Source organism: Lynx canadensis, chromosome B3 (genome assembly GCF_007474595.2).
Source record: "Lynx canadensis isolate LIC74 chromosome B3, mLynCan4.pri.v2, whole genome shotgun sequence".
Taxonomy (NCBI): Eukaryota; Metazoa; Chordata; class Mammalia; order Carnivora; family Felidae; genus Lynx; species Lynx canadensis.
The window spans coordinates 52,937,655-52,957,110 of NC_044308.2; the positions used below are offsets into that span (position 1 = coordinate 52,937,655).

The window sequence follows — 19,456 nt, forward strand, 5'->3', positions numbered from 1 at the left end:
AAAAATTGTGCAAGAAAAAGAAAATCAGATCCTTAACTGATTCTAAACAGACTTCCTTGAGAGTCTTTCAAACTCTTATCCTACACACTAATTATATCTCAAGCAAAACTTTTTAGCTTCGCTGCCTGCAAAGACTCTGACACTTGTCTGGATCTTCTGACAGCTCCTAAACAAACCACCCATGTCAATAAGGATGATCCTTATCATTGGCCTGACTCTTCTCATTACACAGCAAGATCCTACATAATATCAACCGTTCATTACACTATACCCTCATAAGGGCAGGGACTGTGTCTATCTTATTCTCCCTTTAATCTCCTGTACTTATCATGGAGAAATACATAAATCAATCAACTCTTCCCTCAATCTGTACCTAGTTTACAAATCAAGTTTTTGTTTTGTAACCCTTCAACAAATACTGGTTGAACAAATGAATAAACCACTTTCAATGTCTTAATTACCATTTTTCCATGCAAAACATAAATCTATCTTCCAAAATTTACCATCTCAATTCACTGTCATGTGCATTATCAATCCTGTATGAGTCTCATACATGCAATTCTTTCTCCTTATTCCTAACTCCATCTTTGTCAAACACTTTTCTTACAGTTAAACTAGTATAATTTCTGCCCTCTAGTCCATCCCACATTTCTACAATCATTGTTCTTAAAGATTCACCATTTACCACTGTCTGAAAAAACAGGATGGTCTTCAAACCCTACTTCACAGTATTTTACCAGAAAAAGAAATAACTTCTCATTTGAGTTAATCTCTCAATGCTTCTTCTATTTTTCTCTATAGCATGCAAAATTCAAACTGTTTTACTTTGCTTCTGAATATTTCCAAATACTTCAATTTCTTTACTGAGCTTTTTCAAACTAATCAATAAAGAACCAATAGTTCCTCCCTCTATTAAGATTGAAAGTTTTTTGGTTACTTTTCTCAGTCCTCTACCCTCTCCCCCAAATTACTCATCTCCTATCACTAAATTACTTTTTAAAATTGTATGTAACATATGACTACTGTCTCCTCACAGAACAGTATACTGTTATTCCATATATATATCCTATATGTTTTTGTCTATATCTTATCCTTCCTTCAGTTCTCTTCTTAAATGTCAATAAAACCTTCCTTGTTCTCCCTCTCATCTAAGACTAGCTGCTATATTTTCCCATACAAAGGAGTAACTCTCCTTTGTAACATTTACTCCACCTGTCCCTTTCCATGTATGATCTATCTATCTGTGAGATCAATGATAATATAATCAATTATAACTATTTTATTCACAGCTGTATTACTTATACAGGTTATCTTCACAGTCAATCAGATGCTTAATGAATATTTTCAATATAAAGATAATTTCTCTTAAAGAATATTTTAAAAAGAGAGATAATTTTAATAATGAATTTAGATCAACATTTAAAATACTGCCATTATTTCTATTAGTTATCTAATGCCTGCACTGAAAAAGAATAACCCAGAGAACCACCTTAAAATTTAACATATAAGATTCTATTGGAATTTATAGATTCTAACACACATTTTGCTATGATGCTGAAAAACACTGTAATTTTTTCGAATAGCATTTATATATGTTACCTACCATATGTGACATTGTGATTTAACTCGGCTCTTCGTAAGGATTCATCAAGAACATCATACATTAATTCACTTGTCCTGTTTAAAAGATATTTTATTTGCAGTAGAATTATAGTATTATAACTCAATAAAACAGTTTTTCAAACTTCTCTCTCTTTAAAACTGAGGATCTACAGAAAAGAAGTGAAAAAAATTTATTTTATGAAGTTATGGAAATTTCACTTCTTCAAGATTCCATTTGCTCTTTTTCATGAGTTTAATTTCCTGTTTTATCAAAGATGACTAGTCAATGGAGAGATATACATAAGTCAACCAGCTCTTTACCTGTACCTAGTGTACAAATCAGGTTTTTGTTTGAACATACTACCTTTCATAATTTTATTTGCAATAAAATATTTCTGCCTGTTTCAAGTTATTATAGTAATATCTCCCACATCCAGATTATTCCAGACAGTATTTTAACCAAATAGTTTTTTTAAAGTATTCAAATACTAGTCTTTCTTTGAGCAGCACTAGGTTTTCTGGGGAAAAAGTTTAACTTTCATTTATGTTAACTATAAAGAAATTGTATTTTGTGAAACAGGTTTATACCACTCCTATGTCTTTATGGTCACTGATTACAGTTCTGGTAACTGGGTTGAGGTAGATACTGTAAGAAAATGCAGTGAAGAAAGAAAGAAAGAAAGAAAGAAAGAAAGAAAGAAAGAAAGAAAGAAAGAAAGAAAGAAAGAAAGAAAGAAAGAAAGAAAAAGAAAATATAGTGCTTTGTAGAGCACTCTATCTCAAAATCTAGAAAAGTTCTCTGCAAGAGGCTAGTGTGAAACGATGACTTCTCAACCGGCATTTGTCTCTGTTTTACAAATTCAAAAAGCACCAATAGAAAAAAAAAACTACCATCAACACAGAATACACACAGTAGTCTTGCAGAGAAACTACACTGTAAAATAAACAAAAAGATCAAAATAACCTGGGGCCATACAAATGACATATGATGTATGTTACATCTTTTTCAGAAAATGTTTTTCTAAATATGCAGCTATAAAAATTTAATTTGAAGTGGATGGACTTTTATTCTGTCTTGACTGAAGTGTAACTATTCTGTGAAATCCAGAACCATATTCTAAAATCCCTCATTTTATTGTGTAAGCACTTTTTCCAGACAATACCACATAGCAGACATTACAATTCACCCCCCAAATTTGGTAATACGACAGCTAGATTACAGTCTAGTTTCTCAATTTTAAAAGCTGATGTCTGGCATAAGAGTCATAATTAACCACATAGAAATATAGAAACATGTGCAGACATGAACAAGCCAAACAGGAATAACCTAAGAAGAAGACTGCTATAAAACAAAAGAAAATATCTAAACAAGCGATATAAAAGAACATAAATATAAGAAGACTTTCCACTAAATTAACTCTTTCAATTAAATACATTAGAATCCTACTATAAAATACCATTTTTACTTTGCCACACTGGACTAATCATGTCTTAAGAACTACAAGATTTGTGTTAACATAAAATCTCAGAGTTGGGACAACAAAGGAAAAAATACTCTAATATTCCATAACATCATAAAAGAGTTTAACTCTTTGTTCATTTTCTTGAGCCTAATTCTATTCAACTGAGCTCTCTGGAGGTAAGCTCTCTCTTTGTACGTTCTTTGTAACTTTGTATGTATTCCCCAAATTCATTTATAAAGGAAAGAAGGAAGATAATGAGTTAATGAATTTAGTAAATACACTAAAAGCCTCCAAAGTTACTTCATGACAATATATTGTCAACAGACCTTTTTAGACTAGTGAAGTCTGAATGCACTACTATGAAATTCGTGATTTTAAAACAGAATTCCAGTGGACTCCCAACTAGAGCTATGCTGTAGGATAGGCTGGATTGCATAAAATAAAATTACAGCAAACATTTCTAACGTGTGTATCTACTCCCATCACCTCCAGTTTTTTGACCTAGGAATTTAGAGTCAGAAACACAGAAAAAATGACATAGCAATATCAAGAGTGATACAGTCCAGCTAGCTCTCACCAGGAGCTCATAGGCAGATGGACACTGGCATGACACTGACAAGGCATTACTAGGAGCAACAGCCTAGAATACAATCCCTTTGTAAAGCTAGGCTAAAGAATTAGAAGGTACTGTACTGCATAAAGGAAAACCAGATCTTATAAAGTCAGAACACTGACTAGCAAATATTTTCTTAAGACAGAAACACATCAAGGACTCCAGCCATGGTACTTGCTCTCAAGGGAACTAAAAGACTTGTCCTTGAATGGTTCAGGAAAAAAAAAATTTAATGTGTGCACACATGCACATATATATAGAAAGAGAAAGAATGATAAGACATATGAAAATAATTGATGACTCTAGGTAAAAGGTATAAGGAAGCTTCTTGATCTGTTGTTGGAACTTTCTGGTAAGTCTGAAAAACTATGACAAAATAAGGGCACCTGGGTGACTCAGTCAGTTAAGCGTCTGACTTCAGCTCAGGTCATGATCTCATTGTTCATAAGTTCAAGCCCTGTGTCAGGTTCTGTGCTGACAGCTCAGAGCCTGGAGCCTTCTTTGGTTCTGTGTCTCCCTCTCTCTCTCTGCCTCTCCCCCACTCGTACTCTGTCTCTCTTTCAAAAAATAAACATTAAAAAAAAAAAGAAAAACTATGAGAAAATAAAAAGTTACAAACAATATGCATAATTGAAAAGACACCATAAAAATTTTAATATAAAGTATTGGCTAAAAGAGTAATTCAGACAAATGAATTAAATGAAACACTCACATCCAACCAGAGGAAGAGTCAGCAAACTACTGTCTCCAGGACTATCCTGGCTGGATGTTTGTATTTGTATGGCTACAGGCTAAGAATGGTTCTTACATTTTTAAATGAGGAAAAAAATAAAAAGAATAATATCTCATGATACATAAAGATTATACAAAATTCAAGTTTTAATGTCCATAAAGTTTTTCTGGAATACAGTAGTGCTCATTCCTTACGTATTATCTATGATTGCTTTTAAGTTATACAACAGCGGGCTTCAACAGACAACATACAGCCCACAAAGCATCAAATATTTATTATCTGGCCCTTTACAGTAAAGAAAGTTTCCAAATCCCTGAACTAGAATGTTTAAGAAGGCTTCAGGAAAGATATGGAGCTTCAGAGGTACCCTTCCCTATGAACAGGATTAGATAAGCAGAGAGCCAGGATTATCCCAGCAACCTATTATATACTTCTTACAGTGATTTATTTATCATTATTAAGCCAATTAAACATTGGGAGAATCTGACTTATGAAACTTCTAGGTGACAGGCTATCAGGGTATCAAGTTTGCTTAGAATAGTTTACCTTTGATCGTCTTTTCCTAGAAGTCCTAGTATTCTCAAGAGCTGGATTTGTAACCATGGTGCTGGTACACTATGGTAATTGAAATCTACTGGGAGCTTTCCTCCAACTACTTGCTTCAAAATTGTTACAAAACTCCCCGTCAAGTCTTTATATCCAGATGAATTCTCCTATACCCCAAAAACAAAACAAAAAACTTTCTATTAATAATAATCTCTTATCAAATATAAAATAGACCTGGTTTAAATACCATACAAAATCTAACTTAGGGCATGTTAACTTAGAAGCTGCACGTTCACATTTAATAAAACAGTACTCTAGGGGCACCTGGGTGGCTCAATGGTTAAGCATCCAACTTCAGCTCAGGTCATGATCTCATGGTTCACGAGTTCAAGTCCCACGTCAGGCTCTGTGCTGACAGCTCAGAGCCTGGGGCCTGCTTTGGATTCTGTGTCTCCCATTCTCTCTGCCCCTCCCCAGCTCGCGCTCAGTCTCTCTCTCTCAAAATAAATAAAAACATTAAAAAAAAATTTTTTTAATAAAAATAAAACCATACTCTAATGTGTTTAATGTCTTCCATGATGAAACTACTCTGACTACCTGATCCAAAGCTGAATCATCCCCCAAAAGGCTTCCACCATTCACTACTTGTCTCCACACAGAGTCTTAATCACATTTCATAAGTTCTTATAATTATACCTTATATTGAACTTTTGTTAGCCAATACCAGCAATTAAATCAAAAAGTGAAAAAAAGGGCGCCTGGGTGGCTCAGTCAGTTAAGCATCCAACTCTTGATTTCAGCTCAGGTCATGATCTCAGGGTCGTGGGATCAAGCCCCATGTCAGCCGGGGGATGGACTGCTGGGGATGGAGCCTGTTGGGGATTCTCTCTCTCTCCCTCTGCCCCTCTTCCCTGCTCACTCACTCTCTCTCTCTCTCTAAAAGAAAAAATATATATCTTTTTTTAAAATATAAAAATGTATCTTTTTTTAAAAATAAATAAAAGTCTTAATAAATTAATAAATAAAATAGTTTTTAAAAAGTCTTCATAATATAGAGAAATAGAGTAAGAAGGCAAAAACAGAAATCAGTTTTTTTCCCTTAAACTATATTCTTTCCTATTCTATTCTCCTTATTTCTCACATCCTTTCCCTCACTTCCCCTCTCTCTCTCTCTCTCTCTCTCTCTCTCTCTCTCTCTCTCTCTCATACACACAATAAATACATCAATGTGATCATTTATACTGTCTCCACTGTATTTCATCTCCTTAGCACACTTGAGTATCAGCCCCATTTTTGGCTAATATACCACTATCCTTAAATCACACAATGAATTAGTAGCTATCCATTAGATGGTTAATCAAGAACTACTAGTGAAGTACTGCCACATTAAGAGATTAACCTAAGTTTGAGATTAACTCAGTTTGCCCTTAGTGCTTATGAACAGTTTCAAACTGCAATTAAAGACCAAAAATAGGGGCGCCTGGGTGGCGCCGTTGGTTAACTGTGGGACTCCTGATTTTGGTTCAGGTCATGATCTCATGGTTTGTGAGATTGAGTCCTGTGTCACGCTGCACTGTCAGTGCAGAGGGATTCTTTCTCTCCCTCTCTCTCTCTCTGCCCCTCTCCCACATGCACTTTCTCTGTCTCTCTCAAATAAACAAACATTAAATAATAACAATAATAAATAAATGTGTTCTGGGTGGAAGAGCACAGGGCACAGTCAAGTCTACTCAAACCTCCCAAAATCAGTGCATCTGCCTTTTAAAAATTAATTAACCCTATTGTATTTAAACATACCTGTGTTCCGAATGAGTGTGTTTTGATTATCTATCTGACTAATCTCTTGGACTGGGGAATTTAAATACATATTCCTCAGAATAAACATTAGATTCCTCATCGTAATTTTTATTTCACTATCAACGACACATTTTTGGAAGGGAAATAATAGCTCTTTCAAAGTTTAGTAAACGTTAGGGGAAAAACAAGATTTAATATCAAGTATCTATTTATACCAAATCTATTTTGGAGCATAATGAATAAAAATGAACACAACTTTCAGTTCTGTAACTGTAAATTTAATTCAGTGACATATTCCATTTTGTTTTATAGTACTCATCATGGAGTATCTCACATGGAATACAAAGGGTTTCAGGCAATGCACTGGGGCTGAATTAGTATAAACTCATATCACCATTTAGAAAATGTTACCATACCATTCGACTTTCCTTCTTCATCTGACACAGTATCAATTTAAGGAGTCAGCAACATAATCTATAGTTTACACACCCTCCACCAGGTCTCCTCATTTCAATAAGCTCTTATGCATTTTATGAAGTCGTATAAAAGTCACTGTTTAAAAAACCACAAATCTGGGGGCACCTGGGTGGCTCAGTCGGTTGAGCGTCCGACTTCGGCTCAAGTCATGATCTCACAGTTCATGAGTTCAGGCCCCACATCGGGCTCTATGCTGACAGCTCAGAGCCTGGAGCCTGCCTCCAATTCTGTGTCTTCCTCCCTCTCTGCCCCTCCCTCACGCGTGTTCTGTCTCACTCTGCCTCTCAAAAATAAAGAAAACTAATAAAAATTTTTTTTTTAAAAAACCACAAATCTGCCAATTTCAATCACCTTCCATAGCTACCATTTTTCCATGCATCTTTAGTAACACAAAAAACTTAGGCATTTAAAAAAAAAGACTAATTCTGTAATGTGCCTACAACTCATGCTATCAACAACTTATAAAAATTACTATTAAAAAGTCAATAATAAAAACTTGACATGTTCATTAAGAATTTTACTGAAAAATGTGAGTTCTTTTTATTCCATAATTACATTTTTCTAATGGCAACTATTCAGTACTTCCTGAAATTTCCAACTTACCTTAATCATCCTAAAGTATATGTGCAAAGAAGCAGCCATGACCCCAACATCTCTGTCACAAAGTGCTTTCCGAAACTTAATATGGATATGCTGTACTTGATTAGGAGCAATGAGATGGAATTTATATAATGCCAGAACAGCTTTTCTTCGTATAATCTCCCTAAAGAGAAAAAATAAAATCTAAACAAACTGTCTGAATCCACAGGCATTTAGTTTGAAAATATTGTACACAAGATGATTTCACAGTATCAGCTATTACCTTAATACAAAAAGAAAGAAAGAATTACACACTTATTGTTAATTTCTATATTCTAATCCATCAAACTATAAAAAGTAGTTATCTCTCGGAGGTAAGACCTCAAAAGATTTTAACTGCTCATATTATATATTTCTTTAGGTACAGAATTTTTGGTAACAAGCAAATATTAGTTTTGAAACCAGAACAAACAAGAAAGATAAATAAATTCCTTAATTCCCTAATTCCATTTTTGAAAGCCATCTCTCTAGAAATTGGGAAAAGAATCAACAGTTCAAATCTGTAAGAAGTAACTCTGGCTAGTAATATTATACAGTATATTTATCAATGTTGATATCAATAAATTAATATGTATTATTATATTTTATTATAACATTATTTTATTTTATTATTTTATTAATATTTATTATTTTATTTAAAAATTAATAAAATCTCATTAACATTATACCTTTAAAGATTTCTTCTTTTGTACCATGGGCAAGCATACTTGAAATACTTTAGGGAGCCAGGGCAATAGGAAGACTCACATTAAAAATGTCACTCCTCCCCTTTTCCAGCTCATGTTTCAGAAATGTCATTGCAACAAAGAGGAAAGTATATGCTAGTCTTACACTTAATTTTAACAGATAATGTCTAGCACACAAGAAGCAAAATAACAAGTCACTATCTTATGTTCATAATGTAATTTCCAAGTTAGTACATTTCCTTGTTAATTCTCACTCACGCCTATTTCTAAATATATTTGCAGGCAGGCTATGCTGGCAGTGTTCATAACAGCAGCAAATGTCACAAAACTAAAGTATTTACTATTAGGGTTCCTTAATATATATTTCTTTTACCTAAAATCACAGAATCTCCAAACTGAGATTACTCAATGCAATCTTCTGTGTTCCAATCAAGAATACTTTCTATGGGATGCCTGGGTGGCTTAGTCGGTTAAGCATCCGACTCTTGGTTTTGGCTCAGGTCATGATATGGTTTTGTGAATTTGAGCCCCGCATCAGGCTCCATGCTGACAATACAGAGACTGCTTGGGACTCTGTCTCCCTCTCTCTCTGCCCCTCCCTGCCTTGTGTTCTCTCTGGCTTTCTCAGAATAAATAAATAAACTTTAAAAAAAAAAAAAAAAAAGAGTATCTTTTATAAGATTCCTAAAAAATGTCCTCCAGCTTCTGCTAAATTCCATTAACAAGCAACTCACTACTTTCCTAGGCAAACTATGCCATGATGGATAATTATTTTGATATGGAAAGAAAAAGTAGGTTAACAACAGATTTGCCAGTAGTATTAATACTATGGTGACTGTAAACTACATCTCAATATATTGCTATTGAGTGTTAACCAATATCAGTTCTGAGAGAGTAGGTAAATGAGGTGAGATAAAAGAATACAAATACTGAACAGGCTCAGGAATCCCTAGGCCTGGCCCTATGTGGTGGTACTAACAAAAGACATCAAGAGACCTAGATTGGGGCTCTAGGTCTGGCTTGGTGAAACTCAAAAGTCAAGTCCAAGCCACATCTTCTTTGTGACATCCACTAGCATACCTATAGCTCTGACCCATATTTTTCTGCATGGAGTTAGTTATGGCCATAACTACAGAAGCAGAATTTCAAAAAGTCTAACTGGTAGAAGACAGGAGATACCAATATTTGAAATTAGAGCACATGGAAAGCAATAAGGAAAAAATTCAGTTCTCAGAAGGATTTCAAACAAAGGATCAGTAAGTACCATTATCACAAAACAGTGTGGGTATGGAAAAATGACACAAAAATAATGCTCTGCTATCATCAGATCAACCTGTAATTATCTAAGAAAAACTAGGATTTTATTTCCAATAATTAATCGTTTACATCCATCATTTGTTCTGAAGACAGATTTGACATAAACAAAGCATTAAAACAAGTATGAAAAACTTATGAAGTTATTCCATAATTCTTAGTAAAAGCTATCATTTTAGCCAGAAGCTTCATGGTCCAAAATTTCTTAAAGAATACAAACCATAAGACAACATTTTTGAATCTTAGAACACTAAAATTACTAGCTTAAAAAAACATATAAAATAAAGAAATGTTGTTATGAGCAACAAAATATTTTTATTAAGAATGTATGTATATTGGGGTACCTGGGTAGCTCAGTTGGTTGAGCACCCAACTTTGGCACAGGTCATGATCTCACGGTTCATGGGTTTGAGCCCCATGTCAGGCTTTGTGCTGACAGTGCAGAGACTGCTTTGGATTCTGTCTCCCTCTCTCTCAGCTCCACCCCACCCTCTCAAAAATAAACACTAAAAAAATTTTAATTAAAAAAAGAATATAAGTATAACTAAAATATTGTAATACAAAAAAAACAGAAAGAAATAGAAGAAGAAAACAAAAAAGAAAAGAAAAGAAAAGAAAAGAAAAGAAAAAAAATGATTGCAAACTGTTCCTAGTTCTAAAGGTTATAAAGTTAAGGGGCTTGTCAAAAACAAACAAACAAAAAAACAAAACAACACAATAAAACAAAATAATTAGTGAAAAGGTAAGTCAAGCTCAAACTGAGGGATACTGGAAGGAAGGTCGGTAGGGAGATGGGCTAAAGGGTGCTGGGCATTAAATGGGTAACGGGTACTAAGGAGGGCACTTGTGATGAGCACCGGGTGTTATACGTAAGAGATTAATCACTGAGTTCTACTTCTGAAACCAATACTACACTATATGTTAACTAACTTGAATTAAAATAAAATCTTTGAAGGAAAAAAAAATTCAAGCTGATAAGGAACAAGTTAAGGAATCTTACAAGGTAAGATTAGCAAAATACTACAAGTTAAGGTTTATTTGGATATATTTTGCTATAAAACAGAATCTGAATGTTACAGTTTTGCCATCAAAGCATCCCCCGTACACTGAAGCTCTGCATTCACAGCACTTGAACCACTCACTGCCAATTTTTTTCCATTATTCCACTTTATCCTCAAAACAACTTTGTGAAAACTAACATGTTTCAACCAATCCCACATAGTCAAAGGAAAAACAGGACCACTACTGGTTAGTGGTAGAACTGGGAGGAAAGCCACAGATTCCTGACACCAAACCTCACTGCCTCTTGGTTTAACTTTAGAAAGCTGCCTACGAAGAAATTGAATCGGTTATCAAAAATCTCCCAACAAATAAGAGTCCAGGACCAGATGGCTTCCCAGGGGAGTTCTACCAGACGTTTAAAGCAGAGATAATACCTATCCTTCTCAAGCTATTCCAAGAAATAGAAAGGGAAGGAAAACTTCCAGACTCATTCTATGAAGCCAGTATTACTTTGATTCCTAAACCAGACAGAGACCCAGTAAAAAAAGAGAACTACAGGCCAATATCCCTGATGAATATGGATGCAAAAATTCTCAATAAGATACTAGCAAATCGAATTCAACAGCATATAAAAAGAATTATTCACCATGATCAAGTGGGATTCATTCCTGGGATGCAGGGCTGGTTCAACATTCGCAAATCAATCAACGTGATACATCACATTAACAAAAAAAAAGAGAAGAACCATATGATCCTGTCAATCGATGCAGAAAAGGCCTTTGACAAAATCCAGCACCCTTTCTTAATAAAAACCCTTGAGAAAGTCGGGATAGAAGGAACATACTTAAAGATCATAAAAGCCATTTATGAAAAGCCCACAGCTAACATCATCCTCAACGGGGAAAAACTGAGAGCTTTTTCCCTGAGATCAGGAACACGACAGGGATGCCCACTCTCACCGTTGTTGTTTAACATAGTGCTGGAAGTTCTAGCATCAGCAATCAGACAACAAAAGGAAATCAAAGGCATCAAAATTGGCAAAGATGAAGTCAAGCTTTCGCTTTTTGCAGATGACATGATATTATACATGGAAAATCCGATAGACTCCACCAAAAGTCTGCTAGAACTGATACATGAATTCAGCAAAGTTGCAGGATACAAAATCAATGTCCAGAAATCAGTTGCATTCTTATACACTAACAATGAAGCAACAGAAAGACAAATAAAGAAACTGATCCCATTTACAATTGCACCAAGAAGCATAAAATACCTAGGAATAAATCTAACCAAAGATGTAAAGGATCTGTATGCTGAAAACTATAGAAAGCTTATGAAGGCAATTGAAGAAGATTTAAAGAAATGGAAAGACATTCCCTGCTCATGGATTGGAAAAATAAATATTGTCAAAATGTCAATACTACCCAAAGCTATCTACACATTCAATGCAATCCCAATCAAAATTGCACCAGCATTCTTCTCGAAATTAGAACAAGCAATCCTAAAATTCATATGGAACCACAAAAGGCCCCGAATAGCCAAAGGAATTTTGAAGAAGAAGACCAAAGCAGGAGGCATCACAATCCCAGACTTTAGCCTCTACTACAAAGCTGTCATCATCAAGACAGCATGGTATTGGCACAAAAACAGACACACAGACCAATGGAATAGAATAGAAACCCCAGAACTAGACCCACAAACATATGGCCAACTCATCTTTGACAAAGCAGGAAAGAACATCCAATGGAAAAAAGACAGCCTCTTTAACAAATGGTGCTGGGAGAACTGGACAGCAACATGCAGAAGGTTGAAACTAGACCACTTTCTCACACCATTTACAAAAATAAACTCAAAATGGATAAAGGACCTAAATGTGAGACAGGAAACCATCAGAACCTTAGAGGAGAAAGCAGGAAAAGACCTCTCTGACCTCAGCCGTAGCAATCTCTTACTCGACACATCCCCAAAGGCAAGGGAATTAAAAGCAAAAGTGAATTACTGGGACCTTATGAAGATAAAAAGCTTCTGCACAGCAAAGGAAACAACCAACAAAACTAAAAGGCAACCAACGGAATGGGAAAAGATATTTGCAAATGACATATCGGACAAAGGGCTAGTATCTAAAATCTATAAAGAGCTCACCAAACTCCACACCCGAAAAACAAATAACCCAGTGAAGAAATGGGCAGAAAACATGAATAGACACTTCTCTAAAGAAGACATCCAGATGGCCAACAGGCACATGAAAAGATGTTCAGCGTCGCTCCTTATCAGGGAAATACAAATCAAAACCACACTCAGGTATCACCTCACGCCAGTCAGAGTGGCCCAAATGAACAAATCAGGAGACTATAGATGCTGGAGAGGATGTGGAGAAACGGGAACCCTCTTGCACTGTTGGTGGGAATGCAAATTGGTGCAGCCGCTCTGGAAAGCAGTGTGGAGGTTCCTCAGAAAATTAAAAATAGACCTACCCTATGACCCAGCAATAGCACTGCTAGGAATCTACCCAAGGGATACAGGAGTACTGATGCATAGGGGCACTTGTACCCCAATGTTCATAGCAGCACTCTCAACAATAGCCAAATTATGGAAAGAGCCTAAATGTCCATCAACTGATGAATGGATAAAGAAATTGTGGTTTATATACACAATGGAATACTACGTGGCAATGAGAAAAAATGAAATATGGCCTTTTGTAGCAACGTGGATGGAACTGGAGAGTGTGATGCTAAGTGAAATAAGCCATACAGAGAAAGACAGATACCATATGGTTTCACTCTTATGTGGATCCTGAGAAACTTAACAGGAACCCATGGGGGAGGGGAAGGAAAAAAAAAAAAAAAAAAAAAAGGACGTTAGAGTGGGAGAGAGCCAAAGCATAAGAGACTGTTAAAAACTGAGAACAAACTGAGGGTTGATGGGGGGTGGGAGGGAGGGGCGGGTGGGTGATGGGTATTGAGGAGGGCACCTTTTGGGATGAGCACTGGGTGTTGTATGGAAACCAATTTGTCAATAAACTTCATATAAAAAAAAAAAAAAAAAAAAAAAAAAAAAAAAAAAAAAAAAAAAAAAAAAGAAAGCTGCCTAACATTTTCCCAAACCCACATAAAATAAGGGACAATGCTATCAGAGATTTCTGCATTGTATCAGGCAGTCTAAGTCTATCCTCTACCCTGGCAGCATTAAGTTAAAGTTAGAATAAGTTTCTTAGTATAAATTTTTATTTTGAAATATATAGTATAGACACATACCCAAAAAGAATTTACTTACTTAGAATGTTGAAGTTTATCTTCAATTAATGGAAGAACAGCTGGAATCATTTCTCGAGGGAATATCTGGCTGACGACAGTAAGTGCCATGCATACTTCTACCAGGTTAGTGCTCTGCAAGTCCTGACATAATCGGTGAGCAAACAAACATTCAGTGCACATTTTGAAACTAGGTTGAGTTCAATACTGCAATGGCCCTACATACTTTATGGTTTTCTACTAACTTTATAATCAATTTGTACATTCAGATTTACCTCATATTGTGTAGGAATATCCTACTGTTTCGTTTCCCTTAATAGAGTCAATTAAGATACATATAGCCAAAAAGCAACTGATCCAAATGGAAACTGTATTTCTGTTCTGACACTGACCCATAGTAGTCTCCTTTACTACAGCGTTTAAAACTTTTCTAAACTAATAACAAAACCAATCTTTGAATTTTTTTCTTGTTGAGTAGATGTTTAAAAGGAAGTAATTCTAGATTGTATACAATGCGTGTGTTTATATACTTCTATATGCACAAAGTTTATAAATCATTCAAACAGATTTATTTTGGAAACATAAATTTATTTTGGAAAATCCTGAAAAATTTAAGCTGCTAGTAACCTTAAAAGAGTATGTAACTTAAAATTCAGAAAGTACCCTATACACATTCACATACACAGAGTCATACATCCAGAAAAACATGGAAGAGCTCAACAGTTTGATTATGTTTCATTACTTATTTTGATCCAAAGTTTAACAGGAAAAAACACTGTGTGGATTACACTGTATTTTTATTATCTATAAATTTCAGTTACCCAATTATACTCTATTCTCCTTAAAAATGACTTTTAGAATTTGAAAGACTTCAATTATTCAGTTTATATCTATATCCTTTTAGAAGAGATCCCGAAGAAAAAGACAGTCAGAAAAGTGGATCTGACTAAAGGTCTGCAGAGCTGCATGATTGCTGTCTTGCTTTTTTTTTAACTAGGCGCCACGCCTAGTGTGGAGCCCAACACAGGGCTTCAACTCACAATCCTGAGATCAAGACCTGAGTTGAGATCAAGAGTCAGATGCTTAATCCACTGAGCCACCCAGGTGCCCCTGGAGATCTGCTTTTAAATGAAACAATAATAAGAGCGAGCGGCAGGAGCAACTACTTCCTACTTTAACACAGTGTTCCATTTAACCCTTACAACTTGGCTAAGTTCTATTATAAACTTCATTTTACAAACTCAGAAACTGATCTAAAAGATCTTTCTAAGCCCATTCTGTAAGCCTGGCTTCTTCCAAAAATATCTAACTCAATATGATAGAGGTGAAATGTCAGAAGCCCGCAGGACTAACTTAAGACTTCATACTAACCAACATATAGTACAGTACCTTTACAACTGTATTCACAAGGAGAAGCAACAGCTCATGACTTTCATGTAGAAATAAAGAAACAGCCAAATAACCTATAAAATTTGAGGGGAAAAGTCTCATTATTACCTGCCAAAAATGACTTTTCCCAGGAAAAGTTAAACAAAGCAATAATATATTCCAAAATTTAAGTGTCAAAGATAACAACTACAAGTAACTATAAAAACAGATTGGAAAATATGAAGTTCAAAAACTTCAGGAAGATTTCAGATGTTCTTTATCCTGAAATCTTTCAGAATTCTGTATTTCACAGGATTGTCACCAAAATGGAAAAGAGGCTATATGTACCAACTTAAAGTCTTATAAATGACATTAGAAATATATGCCTTCTATCTTCTGTGCATATCTCTACACAATCAATTAAAACATTACATTTTCTATCTTACAGCCAAAGATAACTATATAAAAATAGTTACTATAGTTACTAGTGAGTTACTGGCTATTTCTTATTATTGAATGAGCTACCTAATACCAACCCGTATGATGTAAATCACATATTAAGCCATACACAATATCTATTTTCTCATTTGGAGATACACTATTGAAGGAATAACAGTTGTTGAGGAAAGAAACACTGTCTACCACATTAAGTGTACTTGATTTAAATAAGTATTTTTATTTCAATAATATTAAAACATAAAAAAGTACATCTTAGGGTTGAGGAAATACATTAATACTATGACAAATGCCATGTATATGGAATCTAGCTACTCCATGTCATTTTCTTGTCACTCTTCAGATTGAGAACATTTGTTAGACAGTTACTGTGGATCAGTATATTACAAGCCTTACCTCATTCAATCCTCATAACTGTATGAAGTAGGTATAATTATCCCAAAAAGAATAAGGACAAAAAAGGGTAAATGACCACAGTCTATAGCTATTACATGGTGAAGCCAGCACTCAAACCCAGCCAGGAGTTAGTTCATATTTTAATCCCTATGCTGTGCTGTCTCTCCATGGTCTATCCTGAGGCCCTATTTCCTGACACCCATCCTCACTGTGTTTCATTCTTCTCAATTCTTTCCGCTCTTTCATTAGGGATTCTAATGCTAACTGTCCCCATCATGTCTGTGTCTACTGGGAATCATGGGAAACTGTAAGAAATTACCTACTGTCACAACCAAGAAGAAAGGGTATGACCCACAGCAACATCTTCACTAAAGGTCAGAGGAGCAGGGCAAGAGAGAAAAAACAACTAAGCAGGGGCAAGAAAGGAGAAAACCCTAGAAAGCATTTAAAGAAAAAAGTTCTTATCTGATTGCTGAAAACTCATGATCAGCTAAGGTATCACCCACACCCAAGTCACCAAAATCAAGGTATAAGAAGATGAGTAATTTCAAAGACCATATCAAGGAAACCTTAATTCTGTTACAGAGAATATCCTAACTATTGTGACAGTCAGGAAACAGGGAAAAAAATATTCAGTGAACTCAAAAAATGAAAAGGTTCCAGAAAGCAAAGAATAATGACTAGATTATGGAGCATGCTTGATATGAAAGAGTGACATATAGGGTAAGAATACAGGCTTTGATTCATAGAAACTTGGGGTTCACATTCTGGCTCCACTATCTACTAGCTATATGACCTTGGACAAGTGACTTAACCTTTCTGAGCTTCAGTTTTCACCTATCTCATAAGATAAAGCACCTAACATAATGCCTAACTTAATGGGTGCTGAAATTTATATATTCAACAACATATAAAAATAATAAGGTGGGGGCACCTGAGTGGTTCTCTCAGTTAAGCATCCAACATTTGATTCTGGCTCAGGTCATGTTCTCATGGTTTGTGAGTCCGAGCTCAGAGTCAGGCTCTGCACTGACAGCGTGGAGCCTGCTTAGGATTCTCTCCCTCTCTCTCTCTCTGCCCCTCCCTCTCTCTTTCCCTCAAAAATAAGTAAACATTTCACAACTACGTGGATGGAACTAGAGGGTATTATGCTAAGTGAAATTAGTCAGAGAAAGACAAATATCGTATGACTTCACTCATATGAGGACTTTAAGATACAAAACAGATGAACAGAAGGGAAGGGAAGCAAAAATAATATAAAAACGGGGCGGGGGGGACAAAATATAAGAGACTCTTATGGAGAACAAACAGAGGGTTACTGGTGGGGTTGTGGGAAGGGGGATGGGCTAAACGGGTAAGGGGCATTAAAGAATCTACTCCTGAAACCATTGTTGCACTATATGCTAACTAACTTGGATGTAAATTAAAAAATAAAATAAAATTTAAAAGTAAATAAAATAAATAAATAAATAAACAAACCTTAAAAAATAATAATAGGGGCACCTGGGTGGCTCAATCAGCTAAAGCATCTGACTTCAGCTCAGGTCATGATCTCGTGGTCTGTGGGTTTGAGTCCTGCATCAGGCTCTGTGCTGACAGCTCAGAGTCTGGAGTCTGCTTTGGATTCTATGTCTCCCTCTCTCTCTGCCCCTCCCCCACTCACGCTCTGTCTCTCTCTCTCTCTCCCTCTCTCTCAAAAATAAACATTAAAAAAATTAAAAAATAGTAAGTAAATAAAAAGGAGAAGGCATCTCCATCAGAGAAAGCACCAAAGCTAATCTTAGAAATCTCACGAGAGTTGAAAAGGCAATACTAACACAGTGAAGACATATAGAAGGTTTAAATGATATCTTAAAAAAAACTTATACTCACTAGCACACATAAAAAATGTCTGATACCTGCAGGAATAAGTTCCTCTACTTGGCAATAAAATATTTCCCTAAGATCATGAATCTCAATAAAAATGACTCTGAGGTCTCTATTAAAATAAGCCTCCAGAACTATGAATAACACAGGTACAAGGTTATTCACTGCAACATCATTTACAAGAGAAAAAAAAATAATAACCCACATGTCCACCAATAGGGACCTGACTGAAAAAAATAATGGCCTATCCATCCATCCAATGAAAATTATGCAACTGTATAAGAGTATGAAGATGTCAAAACAAGGTGTATAATAATCTATATAGCATGTTATCATTTGTGTAAGAGAGAGTTTATGAGTGTGTTCCCATGCATTTGCTTGTTTTGCAAGAAGAAACAATGGAAAGATTAATTACAAACTAATGAAAATGGTTACTTATGGCAGTAAGGAGCAAACTGGGTAAGAGGGACTAGAAATTAAAAGTGAGACTTGTTTGATTATACCTTTTTATAAGGTCTTAACTTTTGAACTTTATATATTTTTAAAAATAAAATTAAATTGAAAATGAAAAAAATGGTATGCCAGTCTAAGAAGCACAATATAGCAACAGTCGTACAAAATTACAGCACCAACCACCTAATATTGACTATTGTTTTCAAAATTTCCCTGCCTTTGGGGATCTTAGAATTAGTTCAAGAGCTAAGACATTAATATATGAAAAGATACCACCCAAAGATGATGGTAAAAGCCACCAGAGTGATAAAAGAAGAGTTAAAACTTGATTTGGAATATGAGAAGGGAGAGACAACAGAGGACATTCCCTTGGAGGGAAGAATACAATAAATCTAGAAGAGTGAAGTGAGTTTCAGTAAGTAGAATAATGGGTACAGCCAGTCTCAGAATCTTTAGCAAACTATCTCCCTTTCCTATCCCATTATCTGATAGCACAGATATTTGTGAAGAATGCTGGTCCTTGACAACATGACACCATCAACTCCTTTGAATACAGAACATGTTATACTCCTATATGACTCTAAAGTGCTTCCTTCTTGAATTTTGATACACAGCTGAACCTACATGAATAAAAGATTTAAAGGATATTTCCTAAGAGCCCTAAAGGTTGATTAAGGAGACAAACATTTTTTTTTTTTTTAATTTTTTTTTCAACGTTTATTTATTTTTCGGACAGAGAGAGACAGAGCATGAACGGGGGAGGGGCAGAGAGAGAGGGAGACACAGAATCGGAAACA

The 19,456-nt window shown here is 35.3% G+C and overlaps 1 protein-coding gene across 2 annotated transcripts in view; it reads right to left on the minus strand.

Annotated features, from left to right (window-relative positions):
- The window catches only part of AP4E1 (adaptor related protein complex 4 subunit epsilon 1), a 65,765-nt gene that overhangs the window by 39,976 nt on the left and 6,333 nt on the right, over positions 1-19,456 (minus strand). The window contains exons 4-8 of one of the 2 annotated variants that reach the window (XM_030318198.1): positions 15,510-15,583; positions 14,143-14,264; positions 7,835-7,994; positions 4,958-5,124; positions 1,604-1,677 (exon numbers count right to left, since the gene is read on the minus strand). In XM_030318198.1, coding sequence (XP_030174058.1) covers positions 1,604-1,677; positions 4,958-5,124; positions 7,835-7,994; positions 14,143-14,264; positions 15,510-15,583 — 597 coding nt within the window. The remainder of the gene's footprint in view (positions 1-1,603; positions 1,678-4,957; positions 5,125-7,834; positions 7,995-14,142; positions 14,265-15,509; positions 15,584-19,456) is intronic. The other variant, XM_030318199.1, reaches the window with a different exon arrangement.